This window comes from Nicrophorus vespilloides, unplaced genomic scaffold, assembly GCF_001412225.1.
Source record: "Nicrophorus vespilloides isolate i.1.1-1 unplaced genomic scaffold, Nicve_v1.0, whole genome shotgun sequence".
Lineage (NCBI taxonomy): Eukaryota > Metazoa > Arthropoda > Insecta > Coleoptera > Silphidae > Nicrophorus > Nicrophorus vespilloides.
The window spans coordinates 23,219-48,637 of record NW_017097756.1 but is presented as its reverse complement, the minus strand read 5'-3'; the positions used below and the strand labels follow the sequence as shown (position 1 = coordinate 48,637).

Genomic DNA, 25,419 nt, shown 5'->3' with positions numbered 1-25,419 from the left:
GATCTGAAAAGTAGTCAGAGAACCGCTCTCTGAGTTTGGTAAGATGAAATTAGAAAAATTTCCCTTTTTACCCCATTTTGGGTAATTTACCCCGGTTCCCCGACCGCTGGTATAAATAGTTTAATTAAAACGAAAACTTCAAAAAAATTACAAGTATTAGGGTTTGGCTGCCAATTATAATTGTAAATACTATAATTAACGCCAACAGTAAAATAATTAATATTCGTTTATTATCAGGTTTCTTTATACCACTGTCAAACTTGAAAAATATTTTGTAAAAAGTATAAAAGCAATGTCTCTACATTTTATAGTATTATTCGTCAACCACACATGATAATTTCAAGTATTTATACTCAAATTAAAGTGAAAAGTACAAACACGTGTCATGCACAGTACAAATTACAGTTTCATGCACGTTTGATGTCAGATTTAAGAAAACTTTTTTTAAACTTCAATTAAGAAGTACAGTTTTAAATTTGTATTACGAGATTAGTAAAAAACTTTTAATATATATATTGAAGCTATATTTTTTGGTTATAGTATATCAAAATGGAAATATAACAACTCAAGGACTACTAAAATCTATAAGTAATATTAATATCGATAAAACAAAAAAAAAACACTAAATCTGACAAGTCGTTTGACTTTATTAGCTTTTGTGTGAAGAGAGTCGAGATGAGTATTGAGAAGTACCAAGAGATACTGCACGGTCCTTTGGCTGAGTATGTGGGGATCTCATCGGAAATCGGCGACGTCGTTGCCATCCAGAGCCAAGTGGTTCACAAAGCGTTCCAAGCGCAATTAAAATATATTAGTGCGATATACCAAACGAAGCAGCCAAAGCAAGCGGACATTGCAGACCTTCTCCATCCCGTCTCGCAACATATTAAAACCGTGCAAGAATTCTGCAACAAGAACCGATCCTCGCCGCATTTCAATCATCTCTCTGCAATCGGCGAAGGCGTCTCTGCTTTGGCCTGGATCACGGTGAGACCATCCCCCTCTCATTACATCAAAGAAATAAGGGATGCCGGAGAATATTACACGAACAGGATTTTAAGAGAATGGAGGAACGTGGACATCAACCATATCGATTGGGTGAACGCGTGGAGCAGAACGTTGAACGAGTTGCAGGAGTACGTGAAGAATAATCACGCGACTGGCCTCGTCCTCAAGCCTAAGCTCCTCTTCGATGAAATCAATCAAGGTGAGCACATCTGTCGCAACCTGAGGAAAGTGGATGAAAACGCGAGACCGAAACCGAGTCCGAGTCTCGCGCAGGACATAAAAACAGCAACGCCGACGAGCGCTCCTTTCGGGGAGAGAAAGAAGGCCATCACCGAAACTGCAGCCAGGTTCATCCGGGAGTCGAATAAATGGAATATCGAGCACCAGAATGGCAATCACGGTCTGACGGTGTGCGATGCCGGCATGGACAATTCTATATACTTGTATAAATGCGCAGATTCCACGTTGACCGTTAAGGGAAAAGTGAATTCGATTATCCTGGATTCCTGCACGAAGACATCCGTACTCTTCGATAGCGTCATATCGGCGTTGGAATTCATAAATTGCAGGGCCGTTCGGATGCAAGTGATTTCGAAGGTATCGACTATCATGATCATGAATACGGATGGCTGTCAGATATATCTGAGCAGGGACTCTCTGGACGTCCAAATTATCAGCTCGAAGTCCTCAGAAATGAATGTGCTGGTGCCCAGAGGCGCAGGAGATTACATCGAACATCCCATACCAGAACAATACAAAAGCACGTTTGTCCACGGAAGAGGAATTGTGACCGTTGACATGGATAATAATTAACAAAGCTAACATATCTATAATTGTATTATTTTTCTGAATAAAACAAACTTTGTTTCATTCCTTATACATTTTTATATTCCTTAAATATAATTTTGTGTATATCATAGAAACATATACAAGATTCTATCTATACCTTTTAAACATGACTATTGGGACATTACTATAAAATAATTTTCTATAAAATGTCCTTTAATTTGATTGATATTATTTTATTAATATCAAAATTGTATGATTTGGTTGTCTAGAAATTTGTTCGGTTTAGAAATTTAGGAATTTCTGGCTTTCAAAGAGTTAATGTCTTCATTCATTGGAAACTAGACCTGTTTCCAATGAATGAAGACATAAATGTATTTAAAAAGATATATTTTCTTTTGAGATAATATTTTGATTGTTACATATATATATAGTGGATGTCTTAACTATTAGATAGTGCATAATATTAATCTAAAGAAAATTGCACTTTTTTTTTCTATTAAAATTTCATACATTTTACATGAAAGTTGTAAAAATAATTCATGAAAATTGAAACTTTTCATATTTACTAAAAGTCTCTTTGATTTAGATAATATTCTACATAAAATAACAAATATTTATTAAACTATGTACAAAAAAGAAATATATTTATCTTGTTTAGTTTACAAGTTATTTAATAACGAAACAGTAACGCTTCTTTCATGCCACTCTGTATATTAAATTTGAGCTAAACTCAAATTCGCATAGATCTTCCTACGTTCACCTACGCAAGCAGCTTTAATCCGTGTATTTCCATGAATTTTAATGTGTAGAGTATACAGAACAGAATCGATATAAGTATGTTTAATGGTGATCATTTACATGCAAGACATTCATCAGGGGAACCATTCCTGAGATAATGAAAATCCTGTTGCACGTGTTTTATCCGGTGCACTGCAACTGCCAATAAGAAGCTTATGGCTCTGCCCCTTTTAAATACTTTAACGAAGCGCTGCTCTCAGAATACCAAATACAAATCCTCACCATCCCACATTCATATATACACAGTAACAAGTATAAAATATAATAATGCTCATAATAATATAAATACATTTAGAAAATTGTATCTTCGCCAAAAACAATTATGAATTTGTAGTAAAACTAGTTTATATAAGTACAATTTCAGAAAAAGAATGCATAATTACGTTTTTCAAAACAAAATAATTCAAGTTTTTTTATAAGAACAAAAAAATATATGAATTACACAGTTTTCATAATAACGAAAACACATAAAAAAAACAATTGTAGAGTGACAAAAATTGTATTTTTCACAAAATGAATTATGCATTTCCAGCTATATCAATAATTAAATTTTACGCTTTTATAATTACTGAGAATAATAAAAGTGGGTGAGTTTATGAAAAAGAAACATAAAGGAAATAGGGGAAATGAATGTTGGAGGATCCTCAATGTAAAAAATGTTTGTTTATGGATAAAATTTGTTTGGAATTAATTATTATTCTTTTTGATAAGCCTCTTCTCACTCGACTGCGTTTTTTGGACAGCATCCCCTACAAAAAAAAAATAACCGTCCCCTCATTGTTTTCTTACTCCTCTTCAGATATTTACCTTATAAAATATGATATGATAATATTGACTTTGGCTTTCCAATTCTTTCTTATAAATAATAACATCCTTCGATATAACGAAGAAGAAAAAACATCCTTAATTTCGCTAGGAAGAATCAGCAATTAGCGCTCATCTTGAGTGCAATTAAATTAATAATCCTTGCATTATTACAAGCAGCGCGAATCATATTATTTATTTTTTTCTCTTTACACCTTATAATTTGTTCCTTCCATGGAAAGACTCGAGTTTTTAAATCGATGCAAAATATCATTATGAGAAAGTTCTGTTGCGCTAATCGCATTTATTCGTTTCCCAGTAAACTTTGCCAATTATAAATTATGTGAATACTGAAACGAGCGTGAACAACAACAACAACAACGTATATACAGCAAAAAAAATGTACAAGTATAAAATACACAGCTCGAACATAAATTCGTGATAGGGGGTGGACGGACGTGTTGCAGATTGAAACAAATTTAATCCTGTTTTTCGGAATGTATGTGTTGCTGTAAATAGCAACAAAAAGGCGACAAACTTTTTGGAAACATTTCCGTAATTGTCGCTCGATCTGACAACTTTTTGAGTAATTAATTGTGTTTCTGCAACCATACATCAACTAGTTGTGCAAATGTAGATTGCTGTCTCTTTTACGTTGAATTAGTGGACAATTACATAATTTTCATTTTTTTTGCAATCAACCTCGAACCAACTCGAATTACTAATAGTATAAAGTCTTTAAACTAAATACTGAGATGATAAATACCAAACGATCAATTCCTAACCTATCTTAACCATTTATATACCAATGATACTATAAATTGTTCAAACTATTCATACCATTTTCCTAACTTAACCTATTCCTATACTTTCTTCCTATTGCCTCTCCAGCTTCCGCTCATCATCTTCCTTAATGGAGAGCACCCCTGATATACCTAATCTAACCTAACTTATCTTACTTTTTTTATAACATAATCTAATCCCATACAAATAATCCAAACATAATAAAACCTTCTATATCTAACATATTTTATAATTTTATGTCCTAATAGATTTAAAATTAACCTACAGTTAATTTGAGATATATACTAATATTTTAACAATACTCAACCTAATTTAACTCCCTCTGTTCTGACCTATGATAATAACACATACAAACTAACCTTTTTAATCATTACTTTTTCTTTTATGATGTGATGATTAGTTATGGAAACATGCCCTAAGTTTACTTAACCTATTTTGACGTATCTCTAAGATCCTAATCATAAATATCCATTGAATCGTATCCTAACCTGTTCTAACCTCTTATTTATCCGTATGTAAGACGTCATCTCCTATCTAAGGAGAGGAAATCTTACATAAAACCACGGGTGGAATCGTGGTACTGTGGGATTCTTACTTCACTCCTTACCTCACTCTTTACCTCTTACCTTTTTCATCAACATCCAGATCCGGTGTTTTGACATGTCTGAATGTCCGAGCAAGCTCTTCGCTTCTACGTGTGTCCACTATCACTTTCTTCTCATTACAGAGCATCTTGTGACGATGTCCCACTTCTCTTGAGTATCTGGCCAACGAACGTCTCTCATTCCAGTACTTCTCCGAGATTTGCTTCCGCCTCGTGCTTCATCTTTGCTAATCTGCAGCATCCAATGAACGTGTCTTCTTGGCTGTCATCTTCTACGCAGTTCAAGCACTTTTCAACCTACTTCCTCGCTAACCTAAACTCATAGAATTATACGAAACCTAATCTATATTAGAAATTTTAACAAATCTTAAATTAATTCGTCTAATCTTACATAATAAAGACTAATTATCTTATTACAAGTAAGTTTAAAACATTTTAATCCTTAATATATAAATCCAATCCTATCTTTTCAATGGCTGTCCTAACCTACCTGGAGTTAAAATAACATATTCTAACATACTTAATCTAAATATAGTAAAATATTGAAACAGGTTTATTAATTACATGATATATAGAACGTTGGTGATATTTATGATCTGCTTTTAAGTGATATTTAATTAATTATGACTTTAATTTTGAATTTAAAGTATGCATAATGGAAGTCATATCTCTATAGTGTCTGTCCGGTAGGACAGGAATAAATGTAGCAAATAAATGCGATTAATTAATAATATCGTTAATAATATCGGATGGCAGTTCCAAAATACTGTAATAAATCCCGTCACGCTATTGATTAAATCAATTCCAGCATAAATCTATTCAAATTACCGTTAAACGTTGATCCGATTTGGGTCCCTCCGCCGCTGCCACCTCCGCCGCAGTTACCTGTAACGCACAAAGGGTTTGCTACTCCCTTCCCATCCTTAAATGTAACATAATTACACGTAATTTCGTTACACATATTATAAGTTTATTAAGTCCTCGGGTTGCCTTAAAGCGTCAAACCTATGTCTTATATACGGAGAAACACAATCAACTAATCTAATCCTCTCTTGGGGGGACGGATGAACCGGAATAAGGCGCAAAGTCCCTTCGGTGCCTTCGTTTCATGTTGCATTAGCTTTTATCCATCACATGCCCAAGCACAGAACAGGCCGTAACGAAAACCTCACTACTTCATACCTTCGAAAATTCAAAGTGTATACTTTAAAATGAAGCTATAAATAGTGCTGACCTCTAACATTCACATTGTTAAACTTTTTTTTACAAAATAATAGTAAATTTGCTATTTTCATCTACAAACAGAAAATAGCAAGGAAACTAACAAGGATTAAATCTATCATTGACCATTCTTTAAGTATCACAAAATTGGATTTATCATTTATCCATATTTTCTCTAAATTTACTTGTTTTATGTATACAAATATATACCTTCTAAAAATGTAAGATTAGATGGAATTGGTCAGTTATATAAGAAATTAGACAGCGTTTATAAAAAAAAACAGGTTGGATCTAGTTATTTTTTTCTGAGAGAAGTGTAAAAAATTGAATATATGAGTCCTTTGATTTCTTTAATTTCTAGTTTCATATAAAACATATCAGTGTTTTCCAAACTGTAGCCTGAGGTTTTTATAGTGAAGGCGCATAACTACATTACAATGTTGCAATGTTAAAAAGTTTAGGAATCCCTGCTATAGTATATATAGGAATTAGTGTTATATATAGGAATTAATATTACTTTTAGTTTTAAAGTGTTATATCAGACACAGTGTGGTTGCAGCATTATATATTAGTTTGGCAATATGAGCATATGATCGAGTCGTGTTTGTATTTGTCACATAAATAAAGCAACAAAAAAAAAACAAGTATGTGAATATTAGAGAAAGCCGTAATAAAGTAAGTCCGCTCAAAAGCAAGCCGGAGTATTAAAGTGAATTTATAGTTCTCGTGAAGAGACGGAAAGAGCAACTAAAGTTTATGATGTGAAATTGTAATTCCATATACGAGTCCGTGGCTGCGAGGTACACCTCCCTTTGATGTGTCCAAGTTAAGGTACGTGTCTTTATATTCCGACGCCCCATTACAATGTATTATTAATACGCGTACACACGTACTCGGATGATACACGTATATAAATATACACTGGATTGTGGAAGAAGGAAGGACGTGCGGCGACGAGGAGAAAAAATATTGCGAAAAGAAAAGGAGGTTGGAACAAGTGAAGAACAAAATCATGGGCCACAAGAAATGTGTTCCTTTTCAAATACACACACACACACACACTATGTGAATTGTTTCGCCTGATCCCACTAAATTTTAACGCCGCCTTTCATAAAACATAGAACATTCTCATGCAACCAAACATAAAATGAATATTTCACGTTCGCTTTTTACCGGAAGAGGAAAGAGCATGAGAACACGTGTGGTCTCCTCCGGGCCGCTTCTTCTCGCGTACCATAAATACTCGTTACTCAAAAATAATGATTGTATGCATTATGTATTGCACCCATTCGAAGTAAACGCATATAAATACACTTTGAAAGATTTAATGCTCGTACTTCACATATTCATGCATTATCTCAACAACTCTCATTACTCAATCGTATCATTTTTTTGTTGAGTTATATAACAGATTATAAAATCGTTTCATCTCAGCATAATATAAAATAGGCATAAAGTCTAGTATTGTCCTTAAGGAGTTTCAATAGTTGTGAATTTAATGAAATTCGTTTAGTTTTACATAACTTTATTCAACACTATATTAATAATAACAGTTATAATAATGGTTTAACACAACATCATTAACATACAAATTAGTAAATGTATACAAATATAAATCTTTTTTCAATTTCAAGTTAAATTTTCTGCATAAAACGATGCGTTTTATGGTCTGAAACTTAATGCATATTTCTGCAAATTATTTATGTATTTTTTTAATATACAACTAAAACCAAGCGAGACTTTTTGAAGATTATTAATTCATCTTAAAATTTACTCGAAATTTTGTAATTTGAAACTATTTTTCATAAAAGTCTTAGCAATAATTGAAAAAAAATAATTTAACTTAATTGTTTTTTTACAGTTATAAATATAATTTCAGATAGATGTGTTTCAAAACGTTAGATTTATTACGTAGATTATAAAAGTCGTAAACCGATATTCTCGTTGTTACCTTCTAATCCTTTCGCCTTATTTATTTAATAATTCATATTATTAATATTACATTACACATTACATTTTCATCTAGTCTAAAAATATTCATTATTTAGTAATCTATATGTTATATAAATAATCTTATAAGCTTATATTCATTTAATTACTTAATTACTTACGTTTAAAGTAAAAGTTATGAAATCATTTACATTTTCTAAAAAATAAGAAATATTTTTTTCTCTCAGAATCCAAATTATTTCAATTTCCTTATCGTTAAAAAGTCTTTGAAACTTATTATGCATTCATGTTACTTAAAACATATTATTTACACTTAATTTGTTTGCTTTTCTTTTCCATTTTGTATATTTAAAATATACAGTAATCAAATACAATATTCATACCTAAAAATTGAGTTTTTACTAATATTTCAATTTATTATCTATAGAAAATTCAATTATTAAACAAATATTTTGTTAGTCATTAGTATTTTGTAAAAGTTAATTATTTTGATTAAAATAAAATATAAATCTCATTTTCAACAGATGATTTAAAATTTGTAATGTAAGATAAAAAAAAAACAAAGATTATTATTTTTTTATATATATAATTATTTTTAAAATAAATTATTACGAAACTCGAGTAATCATGTTGAGATATGTAAGAAGCAAAGGAAACGCGAATAAAACAAGAAATATAATTTGTTTAGTGTTTAAGGGATGTTTTCATTATTATGAATCCTCTGGGTGTAATTCGCTTTGGTTCTTTCATTTTTTCTTTTCCGCGAGAAGTCGGAACTAATGAAAAAGTTTATTCGCGGCAAGTCATTCGGCAACGAGAAACAAACAGGAAAAAAGAAAAGGATGAAGAACGGAAGAAATGAGAGGATGAAGTTCGGGAGAAAGGTATATATCCTCGAAGATGCGCGAATATGCAGGATGTATGAAATAATTTGGAATGAAGATACACAGATATGAAGAAGCAGACTTAATTAACTGCATTCGCTGTGGGTCTTTTCCATGAAAAGAAAAAAAGTTTTACAATCTGTTCATTTATTTAAAGCTGATCCTGACTATGTTGAGGATAAACCCTCACTCCAACCCTCCGAAAACCGTCTCACCCCAATCTTCTACTCGAGTTTCAGACTTCTGCCAGTTATCGACTGTTTTATGTTAATAGAGATAAGGAAGGTCGTTTCATTATTGGGAGGGTGCGTGTACCATTTTACTAAATTATGCAGTGCAATTTGACGCACCTGACCTGAGAAGCACTTCAATTTAGCACGTACTGAACGTTTTATAACATCGAAAATGTAATATTCCGACAGCATTTTCATTCGATGAATATAATATAAATATTGATGATACACAATATTGTTTGATAATTTAAGAGTATTGAAATTGATAATTATCACATTTGGAGCAGAGCCGTATTGTATTTTATTTTTTTTTTAATTTTTCGTTTATATAAAATGATGAGCAAAGAGATGAATTCTGATTCAACTATCAAAAAGTATCGTGGATCTCTCTAAAAACCTTGTGAGCCCTAGTAACTTGTCCTACGTACGTGGTTTAGACTTGGAGTTGGCTGATGCAATAACTTTTATTATATAAAATATTATTTGTGTGCAGTTAAAATGTTCATAAATGAAGTTAGGTAAAATATTTTCATATATTTAACAAAGTTAATTTTGGACCATGAATCGTTGCCTAAATTGGACCTACCAAAATAGATGAAAAGCTCAAAAGGCGATTTTAATTAAAATTAGTTTGCACAAATTCATTTTAGGGTAAAAAATTTAAATAAAGACAGTTAAAACTTTAATTGGGAAGTTTACCTAAAAAACAAATGTCTACAGTCATTAGATTTAATGAATGTACGCAGAAATAAGATTGTAATTTAATATAATATGACAAAATAGTAACAACTAATTTAAAATCAGTTAAAAGTATTATAGTATTATTGGATTGAAAGCACTATAAATACTTATTCCCAGTGGAGAATGCAGCTTTTACTCAAGGAAATTAATTAATTAAAGGTGTATGCAGAAGCGGATGGAAGTCAGCCTTAATAATAGATTGGATATTAAAAATGTACGAGTTTTCGTATACTTCCACGATTATCGATTGAACAAAGTAATATATCTTAAAGCTTCAATTATATTTAATTATAAAGCAAAAATCATACAAAAAACATATTTAGTTTTCAACGTTTAATGAAAATATTACAAAAGTTAGTTGAAATGTTTCATTATTCAACAAATATTTCAATCTATATCATTAGGCGATAAATTACCCCAATTGGGATACACGTGTAATTCCTGGGAGTAATATTTGCAAAAACCTTTGAAAGCAATGATTTTGGACAACATAAAAAGAAAGTAGACTAATTGATTATACTCCGAAGATAAATTAATGTAAATAAATATATTTTGGGGTAGTTTTTATTCACTAGAAAAACAATAACAAAACACACGTATTTACATCTATAAATTTTATAATATTTTTTGCCATTTAATAAACAGGATAATAGAGTAAAGCTTGCATACATTTTAAATGAATTAGAAGTAATGTTCAATTAAAAGCGCTGCAGTTTTAAATGGGCATTACTCTAAAGCCGATTTTTTTTTGTTATAAAACATAATTGAATTTTGCTTTACAAAAAAAAATCTATATTTTCAGCGAAAATAATTGAAAGGCCGTTTTGCAAATGTGTTTTAATTACTTGCATTAATGAGAAACTAATTGAAGCGTGCCTTCATTTATTTATTTTTTTCTAAATGCGTGGATGAAGAGAGAAAGAGTTGATGTCGTTCATTGGATGTTACGGAATCGCGGTAAATTACGCTTTTGGAAATTTAATCCTGTTCCCGGATCGGATTTCTCCCGTCGGCCACTTTTCGTATCCGGATTACGTTTCATTCGTAGTCTCGCAATAAAATAAATAGGTCCGAGCAATAAAAACTTTTGTACATCTAGTAGAGATGAAGAGGAAGAAGGACAGAATAGATATAGATGCGTGTTTCAAGATGTATATAATATAAAATTCGGTTTGATTTTATTAGGTTCTGGATCTGGAGGGTGAACAAAAAGAAAAGGTATTGCCTGTATTTTTCTATTTCGACGGTCACATTTTTATTAAAAAGAACATAAAAATCGTATTCTATTGAAATAACTCTTGAAATAAGACAAATATAAAAAAAAGTGCGTGTATTCATATATGACTTAACCATGGATTTTTTTTTGGATTCGTATTTTATAAACAAAGACATTTTATCTAGAAGTTAACATTAATATTTATTGATTTATTATAATAAAATTTATATTTATAATATATTGTAAATTTAGTATTAAACTATAATAAGTAAATAAAAGAAGGTGAAATAAATTGATAATGTAAAAGTTTAAAGTATGATCTGAAGAAAATTCAGAAGTAGTTTAAGCTTTAGATAGAAATTAATATAAAATTAAATCAATAATTATAAGGATTTTATTGAAACATAAATAAACTAAGTGAAATAATTTTGATAATATAACAGTTTTTAGTTTGAGTCAGAGAAAATTTACGGGTATTTTTTAAGGATATAAAACATGAAATATAAGTAGATATTCAATGTACGCCACCCTCTTGTAACAACTACTACTACTCTGTATTTTGAACAACATAATAAAAGTTTATTTAAGTCTAGTGGATATTCAATTACATAATTGGTTTGTGAAACTCTCTTAAATAAATCCAATTTTATTGAAAAAAAATCTAATTGAAATAAATTTATAAAGTTACGGTATTTAGTTTGATTTGGAGAAGATTTTAATTAAATTCTTGTGACTCAATGATTAGAACGATTTTTATTGAAAATAAACTAATTTATTTGTTGATGTAGCAGTTTTCAGTTTTTTTTTATATACAATTTTTACATTATTTTATACATTTTTTATTATTTGTTTTCTAATGTGTCTGCCTCAGCTTCGGTTCTTTCGGCACTCTCCTTGGAATCGGTATTTTGAGCGGGTTTGTTGGTTTTTTTTGATGTTCTATGTATTCTAATTGTGATTTGGCATCCAGTTCATAATTCATGTTTTGAATTTTTCAATGTTATTTTCTCTTCTTATTTCCTCTGGGACCCTGTTATAGTGTATAACGACCTGCAGCAGGAAACTCCTGTTCATTATATTGGTTAAACTTTTTTCCGTCCTTATGTTCCGTCTTGTTCTCGTATTATTGTTCTTTTTAATAAAAATGTGACCGTCGAAATAGAAAAATACAGGCAATACCTTCCATTTCTTTTTGTTCACCCTCCAGATCCTGAACTTAATAAAATCAAACCGAATTTTATATTATATACATCTTGCTCATGGCTAATTGGAAACATTATTATTTTTTAGCTTTGTTTGTTGTTTTTGTAATGCGTTTATGTTTTCGTTTGATTTGGAAAAGTCTACAGATATATTCGAAGAATGTAAAATACGAGAAATATACATGGAAATCAAATTATCTAATTAGTTCGAGTAACTAACTGAAATCAATCCAAGTAAGTATTATAATACTAGAGTTTTCGGTTTAATTTGAAGAAGTTCACAAGCAAATTGTAAAGACATAAAGCTTTTTACATCCATACTATTTCCGTGCTTCCATCGCTCTTTGGACACCTTTCAAATGTTAAGATCTATCATCTTCCAAAGATTATAAAGGTTCTTACTGTCGATAGTAGTTATATCTATATATATTAAGAACATTTTTCAATTTCTTTTAAGTTGAATAATTTTCAACTAGGTTCTGTAACGAATTTGTATTATATTTATTAAAAATAATATTCATCAAACAATCATTTATTATGAGTTTAAGTTTTTTTTTTGTTGAGAAAAAATGATTGTCACGACAAAACTAATGACAGACTTCACATGACAAAATCAATGTTTTAAACGACAGAAAAAGAAGATTGAAATATTGACCGAAAACATCTCAAAATATGTGGCACGTCAAACTAAAAGTTCGAACGTCAGGAAATCAGTTGATTTAAACAATTTGCAGACATATACGTTTCCCTATTCACTCTACTGCCTTAGTGTTTTCAAGTTCAGTTTTTGTTGTATTTAACAAAAACGCATATAATCAATTTGCAGACGTATGCATTTTGATGTTAATGTAGTGCCTTACGTTCCTCAAGTTTGGTCTCAAAATCAGTAGAGAAGTATACTACTTCTATAGCGTTTAAAATATTTATATATAGGATTTCATATAATATTGCAGAAATACATAATAATTATAGCAGAAAAATGTACAATTTTAATTCTTTGTTGTTTGTATATGTGTACATTTACCAATATAATATATTTACTTCATTAATGCACCAATAAACATTTTTAGATTAGTCTAAAGCAGTTGTTTCCAAACTTGATGTTACTACGATAAAACTTTAGCAGTCATTTGGAAAATTGCTCACTGTGACTAATATTCGCGCCTACCCTTAGAATCCCAGTAGACTTGTTTGAAAAACGCTGGTTTAAAGTACTTAGGATATAGGACCACATGTATAATAATATGAAAGTAATGTAAACCCTCAATGATAATCTCAATTTGTAAAATAATATTGCAGAAAGACACAATAATTATAGAAAACAAGTATAAAATTTTAATTCTTTGTTGTTGATTTAACTCAAGTAATTACCATCAAATTTGTAATAAAATATTTAGTAAATGTCTACATTTACCAATTTAACCCATATCTTTTATTTTTAGATTAGCCTAAAGTACTTAGGATATGGGATCACATGTATAATAATATGAAAGCACTGTAAACCCTCGATGTTAATCTATGTAAATTTCAATTTAGATTTGTAAAATTGCGGAAACTTCGTCCGACCGTGTCGTGAAAACGAAAGGGTGGAAGAAGAGCAGGTAGAACGAAACGTGGTACAGGTACATACAACAGCAACAACAACAAAAAAAACAATTAAAGTTCTGTTATCGTGCACACGTGATTAGCATTATCACGGAGGCTCGGGGCACGCCGGAAAATCAGAAATTAATTTATTAACGTTCCCGCAGCGCCCATCGGAGTCACGTAATCTTTTTAATCAATCTGCTACACTCTGATAACTGGAAGCAACAACTTGGACCTAATTAATTAGGATTTTCAACTGGCGTATTGAACATGCCATCAGAAACCGTACCAAGAACTACAAGAAAAACTAAATTAAACTAGTTGGAATGATTTCTTCAAACAAACAATTATTTCCAATCGATGTAATAATAGGTTCGTTCGCAGCAGCTTTTTGATCCAATAACGTCGTAAAAGTCAAATTTATGAAATGGCAATCGTATTTATGGGCAATTAATAATGCGACGGTCCGATGCGCCCGTATTATTAAATATGGGCGTACGAACGATTTCTAATAAAACATTTTATATGGCTTAATTTAGATACTAGACTGTTATGGATGGCGTTCGACGATCACACTTTGACCTATATTGGTGGAGAGACCAAGGAAATGCGAAGTCAACTGTAAATCAGTGCATATAACGTGAAAAGTTATGAAATCAATTTTGTAACGTTACGTTTTTGATAAATTCCGAAAGGTTAAAGTGAACAAAATAAATTATTAATTGAAATCCAATTGTATAGAACATACAAATGGATATATTCATTTTTTACAATAGATTTAATTGAAAATCTGAGACTAATTTCCACTAATTTATACTAATTATAGTTAACATTTTGAACTTATATTAAATTATATTAAAATTTAATAATACAAATTAGTTTGATTCATGACCCAGAGCAGTACAGACGTGTTTGATAGCAGCATTGTGATAAAAAATATCAATTTTTTGGCTACGTTTGGGATGGAGTGTGTACTGTGTGATCGCAGTTCATTCTTGTGACCATGGAGCGGGAAGCAGAGGGCACCAATACATCATCTTGCCCTTCAGAGGCCGAGGTTTTCAAAACGCCACAAGAAGACAGTCTTTATTTTGAAGTCAGAATACCCTAAGGCTGTGGTTTGTTGAGTATCTGATCGATATGCGGGATTGGGGCCACATCTTGTCCTACGTCGAGAGCATTCCTCCGAAGGAGCCATCTCAAGTTGTCTACGGTGGAACACAGGTTCTGCAAGAGGATCGGGACAACCAACATACAAGATGCGCATGGTTCTATATGTTCCAACAGGACCAAGTGCTCCAAATACCAGGGCCAACATCCGATACACTTCGCCACTTCCCTCACGATGTATAGCAAACAACTCGGAGAATCTTGCTGCATGGTTTTCCAAATGTCCGAAGAGGTCAACAAAACCCATACCGGGTATACCTAACATCAAAGTAAAGCCACATAATAAAAATACGTGTGATCTACCTAAAGACCTTCAGGACAATAGAATTCACAGGCCAGTAACAATACATGACCACATAGTTATCACTAGAAAATAAACGCACCAAAGAATTCAGAAAATCGCGCAGAGTTGCTGGAGCGCTTGAAAAGACGATTTATAGACAACTTTAATGTTGAAACACGCGTCTGCTTTTCGGAACATCATGTTTATGTTCTAATGTTCGATGTTGATGACCGGGAGCGGGAATTAATAATTTCACTACAAATCTAATTGGAAGAACTTCGATAAATGTCGAATTATAAAAAAATGTAGTTCATAGTTTGTAGTTCATTTTCGAAATCTAATTGGATTGAAACTATTAATCAATATTTTTTAATGGAGAATTTCTGTATTTCATTATTTCAATTTCTTTATTTCAATTAAAAAAAAAATAAATGTTTCGAATTACAAATATATACTTTTAAAAAACTATTAATATTTGTTTATATCAAAGTTTGTATTTATTCTAATATTCTAAGTTTCGTAGTATTTTTAAATTTTGTAAAGTATTCATATTTTTTACAGCAAATCTAATTAGAATATCTATTTGAAACGTAATTTCATTAATATAAGTATAACTATATAACATAACATATAAAACATAACTAAAAGTTTCATAGTAAGACTAAAACATGCAAAATTATTACAGAAAACTATTCCTTTTTTGGATTTAGATTAGATTTTAAGTATCCAATTTGAAATACTTCATCAATTCCAATCAAATACGCTATTGATTGAATAAATATAGAATTTTAGTGCACAATTGAATTATAAAAATCTTAATGCACTTAATCTTATTAATAACTAATAAAATATGTATTAATTTACAGCAAGCCAATAAAACGATTATTTCATTCACAATCAGTATTTATTTTATCGTATTTAGATAAATTTATTAACAATTACTACAGTATTTAGTTAAATCATTTTAAAAAAAACTTGTACAATTACTAAAAAATAAATATTACATTTTACTAAAATCACACAATAGTTATATTATACAACTATTTTAATTTGTTTATTAGATTCATTAGAAGATTCACTGTAAATAAAATATTACTTTGAGATCTCTCACAATACTTTCATATAAAAACAATGATCGTAATAAAAAAATAAATATTTTTTTTATAATAAATAAAGAGATTATTAATCCTTACTAGATATATACGTGCGTTATTCCTTAAGTAATTTTAACAATAATAATTCCGCAGTAATTCAATTGTTTTGGTAAATGCAACTTTGATACTCGACTTTGGTTTCTATGCACTTATTACAAAAAAAAATGTATATAAAGGTGCGTATATACTGTACATTCAATAAATATGGATTCTATGTACAAATGAAACAAAAATAAATAGTTGTTCTCTTTTTGATCATAAGTCTAGGTTTAAAAAAAAATGAAAGATTCACGGTGCGTAGATGTGCGTGTACAGTGGCCTCAATTTAATCCCATAATCGCGCTTCATGGAATTTAGGCCATCTATCATCTGTCTATTCAATGAGTTGTGTAACTTCTCGTATCGATCGGCGCTGAAATAAATTATGTAAATGTATAAATAATTCTATAAATTATAATGTTCTTACCTAGGTTTCTCCTTTTTGTGCAAAAGCATAGTGTATTTGCTTAAATCAGGTGAAAATCGGTAAGGTATATAATCTTGGTTTCTCAATCTCCTGAAATATTATGAAATTGATAATTACTTTTGATAATTGTGTATTGAGAAAAAAAAAACGAACGTGTAGAAATCATCGTCTTCGCCTCCCCAACCATCGTACATATTGGACATTCCATTGACTGCTTCGAACTGATTAGTTTGTATTGAAATAACGCCGCCCATTAAACCTAAATACGGTAAATTGAATCTATAAAACAAAGAAATAAGTTACAATGCGCATATTTTGAAATTAATTAACTTTACCTGAAAGTGTCTAAAGAGCTAGACATATGTCTTGGAAATTTAGAGCAGGCGTAAATGTTTCCTGATGATAATGGTAACAAGTCGACATCGTGCAAAATGAGGCAACTGAAGTTTTGCTTTATGGCTTCGAGCGCGCCTACATTGAACATCTTCGCCCGATTGAAGAGGCCCGTGTTGTTTTGCTCCACGATGAATATCTTGTAGTGAATTAATAATTTCTGCAGATAATGGTGAATGTAATTTATGAATATACTCAGTTGCTCCTCTCTGTTGCGGTAAGGCACCAGAATCGCCGTTCTGTAGAGAGGATTACAGTTCGCAGGACGATATTCTCCACCTGAAACACATTCGTATTAGAATTTGAATAATATCAGCAAAGCAGATGTTTACTGAATGTAACGATTAATACTAAAATACAAGATATTTGTTATGGCGTATTTGTACTCAAATCATTTATTAAAGTCAGTAGTCTTAATACTAGAATATTCACTCAAAACTCGAAAGATCAAAAAACTTTTTGATGACCTATTCATAACGCAAATATAACTAATAATAGTACAAATGTTATATAATTAATATGTGGAATCAAAAAAAAAATAATATAGTTTTCATATTAAAGTTGCATATTTAAGCTGTAATTCGAAGTACTGAAAAATTAACGCTTTAAAAGGAAATGTCCTCACATATTTGTCATTTTCTCCGAAACTATAATAAATAGAATAGATCTAAACGATACATATCAAACTTGGATATTTGGAGAATTTAACGACTATTCACATATTATTGTGGTTGCATCCGTATAGATGTAATTAAATCCCTAAAATGAAGTGTCTTCACATATTTGTCATTTTCTCAGAAACTATAATAAATAGAATAGATCTAAAAGATGCATATGAAACTTGGATATTTGGAGAATTTAACGACTATTCACATATTGTTGTGGTTGCATCCGTTTAGATGTAATGCGGAGTACTGAAAAATTAAATCTCTAAAAGGAATTGTCTTCACATATTTGTCATTTTCTCAGAAACTATAAGAAATAGAATAGATCTAAAAGATGCATATTAAACTTGGATATTTGGGGAATTTAAAGACTATTCACTTATTGTTGTGGTTGCATCCGTTTATATTTAATTCGAAGTACTGAAAAATTAACTCACTAAAAGGAAGTGTATTCACATATTTGTCATTTTCTAAGAAACTATAATAAATAGAATAGATCCAAAATATGCATATGAAACATGGATATTTGGAGAATTTAACGACTATTCATTTATTACTGTGGTTGCATCCGTTTAGATGTAATTCGAAGTAAAGAAAAATTAAATCTCTAAAAGGAAGTGTCTTCACATATTTGTCATTTTCTCAGAAACTATAATAAATAGAATAGATCTAAAAGATGCATATGAAACTTGGATATTTGGGGAATTTAACGACTATTCACTTATTGTTGTGGTTGCATCCGTTTAGATGTAATGTGGAGTAATGAAAAATTAAATCTCTAAAAGGAAGTGTCTTCACATATTTGTCATTTTCTCAGAAACTGTAATAAATAGAATAGATCCAAAATATGCATATGAAACTTGAATATTTGGGGAATGTAGCAACTATTCACTTATTAGTGTAAAGAAAAAGGTAACACTCAAAAAAGCAGTATTTAAATAATTTTATAATAAAAGTAATAACTATTAATAGCATATAATAAATTATAGTAATATTTTCTAATTAGTATTAAATCACAGATTGTACTTTTTTAATTAAAAATATTTATAAAAAAAGTTGTGCTAATTACTAAAAAATAATAAAAGTAATAATGAATTCTTCAAAATTGAATATAATAAATAAAGAACAATTCCTTTTAGAATAGATAAATTTATTGAATTAAAAATCTTTGAATTATTAGTGCAAAGTTTGAAATAAATTTTGAATATTTTATGATAGGCAACACATTATACATGTAAGTCAAGATAGAGAGTAAAGCATAAATAATTAGTTTCTCCTTGATCCTATTGGTGTTTAAAAAACGATTAGGAAGTAATCTGTAATACGTGCAGTTAATTAAAATATTCTAATTAGTTTCGCTCGTTTGGAAAGAAATAAACAAGCAGAGTGAGGGCATTCAGTTCCTCGTTGTTGGCAGGAGTGGAGAACACGTATTGTCAAAACCAGATGATAACAAATAGTTGAGTGAGTTGAGTTGCAAATAGTGTAGTGTTAAGTGTAGAGCAGTTAAACAGTGCGTCGAAACGTTACCTTCGTTCGGCAAATGAAAGCCATAACTTTTGTAGACATCACCAGCATAGATTTCCACGTTATTTAAAAGGATTTCCTCGTAGTTGCAGTCTCCTAGGTTAGTTTCCTTCCGGATTCTTGGGTCCGGTATGAGTTCATTGAGTACCTCGGTATCTTCGATGTAGTCATAGTGTTTGGCATGTCTATCCGGATGGTACACGGTCGTAGCAATTATGAAGACGACTATAACTATGATTAATTGCTTTAACATTGCTTTTATAACGAAAGTAAATTCAATTTTGACAGTTTAGTGTGAATGTATGCAATCGTTTGGTGGGATTGACGTGGAGGTTACCAAAACATGCGCATTGTAACCTTACGTGGCAAAGCCCTGAAAGCTGACGACCAGTGATGAGTTTTATTTCTGTTTATTTATTAAATTAAATCATAGTTACTTAAGTTTATGTAAGTTTTAACTGCTACATTTCGGATATTCGTACTTTTATCTCCAATCCACTATAGTTTTCTTTGTTTTGGTTTGTCTGGAATCACTTAAATTAAAGAATTAACAATTTCCCATTTAATAATTAATATGTAGGGTATTGATATACTTTCCATCACGCGATTGAAACTTATTGAATTTTGTTTAATAAACGCCAATTAAATCACATTTGTCAACAATTCTTTGTAATTTACATTTATTTTATCTTATTTAAATATCATTTTTTTTGTTTAAATATTTTTTGGAAATAATTAAATTAATCTGTTTTGCAGAAGTAAACATGAATCCACAGTACATGCAATATGCGGGTGGAGCTCAACAGCCTCCTCCGCAAGGCATGAACAGATTGCCACCATCACAGTCTCCGGGTGGTTTCCAGAATGTGCCACTTGGCCCACCAAAGCCAGGAGCACCATTCCCACCATCTCAATTTGGACAATCGCAAAGTCCATCTCTACTTGGACAGCAGAACATTCGTCCACCAGCAAGTCAATTACCACCCAGTCAACTTCCACCAAGTCAGAGGCCACCAGGTGGTGATGGAATGCTGTCCATGCAAAATGGAGCTGATATTGTGACTAGCTCATTGTCCACTAATCCATCTCCATCAATACAATCACTCAATGAACCTGCAGTTCCATCACAAAACATTCCAACCATTGGAAACCAAATGCCTCCAACAAACGCTCCACAGGCAGGAAGGCAGTTTCCACCAATGCAGCACCCGTTGCCGAGTCAATCGCCGATGGGTGGACAGCAAGGGATGATGCCCAAACCTCCATCAACTATGCCTATTTCTTCGAGCATGACAAACCACACGATGCCGGAACAACCAGTTTCATCGGCGCCAACTTCGATGCCCGGTATGCCGCCAATGCGTCTACCAACACCGGGTCAAGGTGCTATGCCTCAGAGGAGTATGCCGGCACCGTTCATGGGAAATCAACCATCAGGACAGGTATTTAGTCAACCACCGATGCCTGGGCAACCTCCGATGTCTGCACCGCAAACTATGCCTGGATTGCAATCGAAACCGCCGATGCCTGGACAACCACAACCTATGGTTGGACAACCGCCGATGGTTGGACCACAATCTTTGAATCAACCGCCCATGCCTGGTCCAGGTCAACCACCAATGTCCAATCCTCAAGCGATGCCTGGACAACCTCCGATGTCCACTCCACAATCGATGCCTCCGATGTCTGGTATGCAGCCAAAGCCAGGACAACCTATGTCTATACTACAATCGATGCAAGGACAACCACCAATGACAAACCCACCATCGATGATGAGACAACCGCCTATGTCTATGCCAGGACAACCACCCATGTCTGGTCCACCATCAATGATAGGTCAACCACCTATGCCTGGCTCGCAACCGATGCCTCCGATGCCCGGTCTACAATCAAAACCCGATCTACCACCGATGTCCGGGCCTCAACCGATGCCAGGTCAACCACCAATGTCCTCCCCACAATCAATGCTAGGACAACCACCAATTTCTAACCCACAATCAATGCTAGGACAACCACCAATGTCTACTCCACAATCAATGCTAGGACAACCACCGATGTCCACCCCACAATCGTTGCCAGGACAGCCTCCAATGCAAGCAGGAGGACAGTGGCCGATGTCCAGGCAACCACCCAAAATGAATCAACCACCGATGCCAGGACAACCGGCTTTAATCGGACAACCACCGATGCCAGGACAACCGGCTTTAATCGGACAACCACCGATGCCAGGACAACCGCAGTTAATTGGACAGCAACCACCAATGCCAGGACAACCTCCAATGAAAACACCTTGGAATCCACCCAATAACTCACCGTACGGATCTAAACCAATGCAAAGCATGCCTCCTGGTCCTGTAAAACCACCGATGCCAGGACAACCCTTCAATTCGGCGATGCCTCCGCAAAATCAATTCAATCAACCCCCTATGCCGAACCAGTATGGAGCACCACCGATGCCCGGTCAATATCCGAATCCCTTAACCAATCAGATGCAAAACATGAGCTTATCAGGTCCATACAACAACAAAGCTATGAACGGAGACAACGGACCTCATATGCCTCCACCGCTGGGAAATCAACAGCAGAACTACATGAATGGCCCACAGCAAAAGCAAGGATACCCACCAATGCAACCACCGATGGGCGTTGGCCAACCGCCCATGCCTGGACAATACCCAGCGCAAGGAGGATATCAACAACAGCAGCAACAACAACAAAGGAGATTGGACCCTGACCAGATGCCAAGTCCGGTAAACACTTTATAAATACCATTCATTACCATAACTAGGTCAAATCAATAATCACAATGTGTTAACTGTAATTATTTCTTTCAGATACAAGTTCTTCAAGATGATCAAACCAATCGATCCGGTATATTCTACGTAAATCAGAAGGGTTTAGTGCCTCCACTGGTATCTACCAAATTCGTTGCGCAAGATCAAGGATTCGCAAGTCCTCGTTTCATCCGTTCGACTATGTACCATGTTCCAGTCAGCAATGACTTGATGAAACAAACGTCGGTACCATTTGGTCTTGTCATTAGTCCGATGGCAAGAACTATGGAAGGTGAATACATGCCTCCAGTTGTTAACTTCGGTGAGCTCGGACCGGTAAGATGCATCAGATGCAAAGCTTACATGTGTCCCTTCATGCAATTCATCGACTCCGGCAGGAGATTCCAGTGCCTCTTCTGCAAGGCTGCCACCGATGGTAATTAATAGTCTAATTTATTACTATTACATCGCAACATCTGTCGAATTCATTAATTGAATCATTATTCTATTTTCAGTTCCTGACGAATATTTCCAACATTTAGATCACACCGGTCAACGCATGGACAGATACGAGCGTCCGGAATTGGTATTGGGAACGTACGAATTCACTGCCACTAAAGATTACTGTAGAAACAACAAGATTCCAAAACCACCTGCGATTATTTTCGTAATCGATGTATCTTATAACAATATCAAATCGGGAATGATCCATTTGCTGTGCTCTCAAATGAAGGAGATCATCAAAAACTTGCCCGTTGATGCGAACCAGGAAAAGAGTAACATGCGCGTCGGTTTTATTACCTACAACAGTTCAGTTCATTTCTATAACATTAAAGTAAGTTTATGTTGTAAATTCTAATTAACTTAGTTTGTGATTATTATCTTAATTTATATAGTTTGTAATTAACTGAATTTACATTTACGCAGGGTAATTTAGCTGCTCCGCAAATGTTGGTGGTTGGAGATACCCAAGAGATGTTCATGCCTTTGCTCGATGGATTTTTGTGCACTCCGGAGGAATCTGAAACTGTAATCGACGCTCTCATGGAGCAAATTCCTGCAATGTTCGCCGAAACGCGCGAATGCGAAACCATTCTCATGCCGGCTATTGTAGCTGGTCTTGAAGCTCTGAAGGCTTCTGAATGCGCCGGTAAATTGCTCGTGTTCCATTCGACGTTGCCATCCGCTGAAGCTCCCGGTAAACTGAAGAACAGGGATGACAGAAAATTGCTTGGAACAGACAAGGAGCGCACGATTTTGCAGCCGCAAAATCAAGTATACAACCAATTGGGGCAGGATTGCGTGGGTTCTGGTTGTTCCGTAGATTTGTTCCTCTTCAACAACGCTTATGTGGATGTGGCTACCATCGGTCAAGTGGCGCGTTTAACAGGAGGCGAAGTCTATAAATACACTTACTTCCAAGCGGATTTGGATGGAGAGCGTTTAGTCAATGACATCATTACCAATATCAGCAGACCCATTGCTTTCGATGCTATTATGAGAGTGAGGACGTCGACAGGAGTGCGCCCAACTGATTTCTACGGACATCTCTTCATGTCGAACACGACGGATATGGAGTTGGCTTCCATAGATTGTGATAAGGGTATAGCCATTGAAATCAAGCACGATGACAAGTTGCAGGAAGAGGAAGGCATTTACATCCAAATTGCTTTGCTGTACACTTCCGTTTCTGGTGAACGTAGATTGCGTATTATCAATCAAGCACTGAAAACTTGCTCGCAGATGGCAGATTTGTACAGGAGTTGCGATCTGGAAACGATAGTCACTTTCTTAGCCAAACAGGCTACCTACAAACTGCTGGATAATAACCCGAAGGCGGTGAAAGACAACATCGTTCAAAGAGCTGCTCAGATGTTAGCCAGCTATAGAAAGAACTGCGCGAGTCCCAGCAACGCCGGACAACTGATTCTGCCCGAATGCATGAAACTTTTGCCGCTCTACGTAAACTGTTTATTGAAGAGCGATGCAATTTCTGGAGGTAATACTCATATAAATTCATCTCAATTACAATCAATTTACTTTCTTTAATTAATCTCCAGGCGCTGATATGACTGTAGACGATAGATCTTTTGTGATGCAAGCAGTTATGACTATGGACGTTCCAAACGCCATTTCCTATTTCTATCCACGTTTGATTCCTCTGCACGACATTAAACCCACTGGAGATGACAACGTCGAAATCCCGGAACCGATCAGGTGCACAGTCGAAAAAGTATCAGATCAAGGAGTCTACATACTAGGTATTTCATCAACTAAGAAAAAAGAAGCAATTGATAATCAATGAATTCATTTTTTTTACAGAAAATGGAATATACATGTTCCTTTGGATTGGTTTAGGCGCAAACCAAGAGTTCATTCAGCAAGTATTTGGTGCCCCATCTGCCGTACAAATTAACATCGATCGCATTAAATTACCCGAATTGAACAATCCAATGTCCGAAGCTGTTAGATCTGTGATCGATCAAATTAGAATCCAGAGACATAGATACATGAGGGTAAGATCATTTTGAATCCAAGTTTTGTAAACATTTTCATTATTTTGTTTTTGCATCTTTCAGTTAACTTTGGTGAGGCAGAAGGAGAAGTTGGAGAGCGTCTTCAAGCATTTCCTTGTAGAAGATCGTGGCCTTGACGGCTCCTCCGGCTACGTCGACTTCCTGTGTCACATGCACAAAGAAATTAGATCGTTGTTGAGCTAGCGAAGCGGCTGATCCATATCTACGAATAAGCAGATTTCATTTTACTCATTTTATTTTTTTATTGGGGTGTATGTATGCGAGAGATTACAGTGGATTAAGAAGAATAGTTTAAGATTATTATGTAAATATATATACGCTACCCAAAAGAAAAAAAACAGCAACATGGAAAACAAATTATTCATTTCTACAACTTTTCTAGGGAACAAAAAAACAATACGAAACTAAACTACACTATTGTAAATTGCTCATTTTTTCTTCTATATAGTATTACCACTTAGTAGAGAGATAGTTTATAAGTTGCATTGTTATTAATTTATTTTATGCTTTTAAACCAATGTTTCTAAATTTATATAATATATATATATATATTGTTTTATGTCAAAAAAAATTGCAAAATATATGATTGTGACAAGAAAATGATAATAA

The 25,419-nt window shown here is 33.2% G+C and overlaps 3 protein-coding genes across 4 annotated transcripts; 2 read left to right on the top strand and 1 right to left on the bottom strand.

The window, feature by feature from the left end:
- Positions 1-675: 675 nt before the first annotated feature.
- On the top strand, positions 676-1,821 carry LOC108560873 (adenylyl cyclase-associated protein 1-like). Its single transcript, XM_017918582.1, has one exon. It carries the CDS (start codon positions 676-678, stop codon positions 1,819-1,821), a length of 1,146 nt encoding a protein of 381 aa, XP_017774071.1.
- A 14,665-nt stretch (positions 1,822-16,486) lies between these two features.
- Positions 16,487-19,752, bottom strand: LOC108560872 (beta-1,4-galactosyltransferase 6). The gene is made up of 5 exons (XM_017918581.1): positions 19,503-19,752; positions 17,250-17,586; positions 17,068-17,193; positions 16,915-17,004; positions 16,487-16,860 (listed from the first exon to the last, which is right to left on the bottom strand). Exons 1-5 carry the CDS (start codon positions 19,750-19,752, stop codon positions 16,737-16,739), a joined length of 927 nt encoding a protein of 308 aa, XP_017774070.1. The 3' UTR covers positions 16,487-16,736.
- On the top strand, positions 19,517-25,148 carry LOC108560877 (protein transport protein Sec24C). Of its 2 annotated transcripts, none has more exons than XM_017918584.1 (8): positions 19,517-19,599; positions 20,256-22,249; positions 22,334-22,709; positions 22,789-23,108; positions 23,201-24,272; positions 24,334-24,534; positions 24,596-24,789; positions 24,853-25,148. In XM_017918584.1, the coding sequence occupies exons 2-8, from the start codon at positions 20,264-20,266 to the stop codon at positions 24,991-24,993; spliced, it is 4,290 nt and encodes a 1,429-aa protein (XP_017774073.1). In that variant the 5' UTR covers positions 19,517-19,599; positions 20,256-20,263; the 3' UTR covers positions 24,994-25,148. The 2 variants fall into 2 exon arrangements, with proteins under 2 accessions (XP_017774073.1, XP_017774074.1); XM_017918585.1 differs by lacking the exon at positions 19,517-19,599 and adding an exon at positions 19,606-19,946.
- Positions 25,149-25,419: the final 271 nt, after the last annotated feature.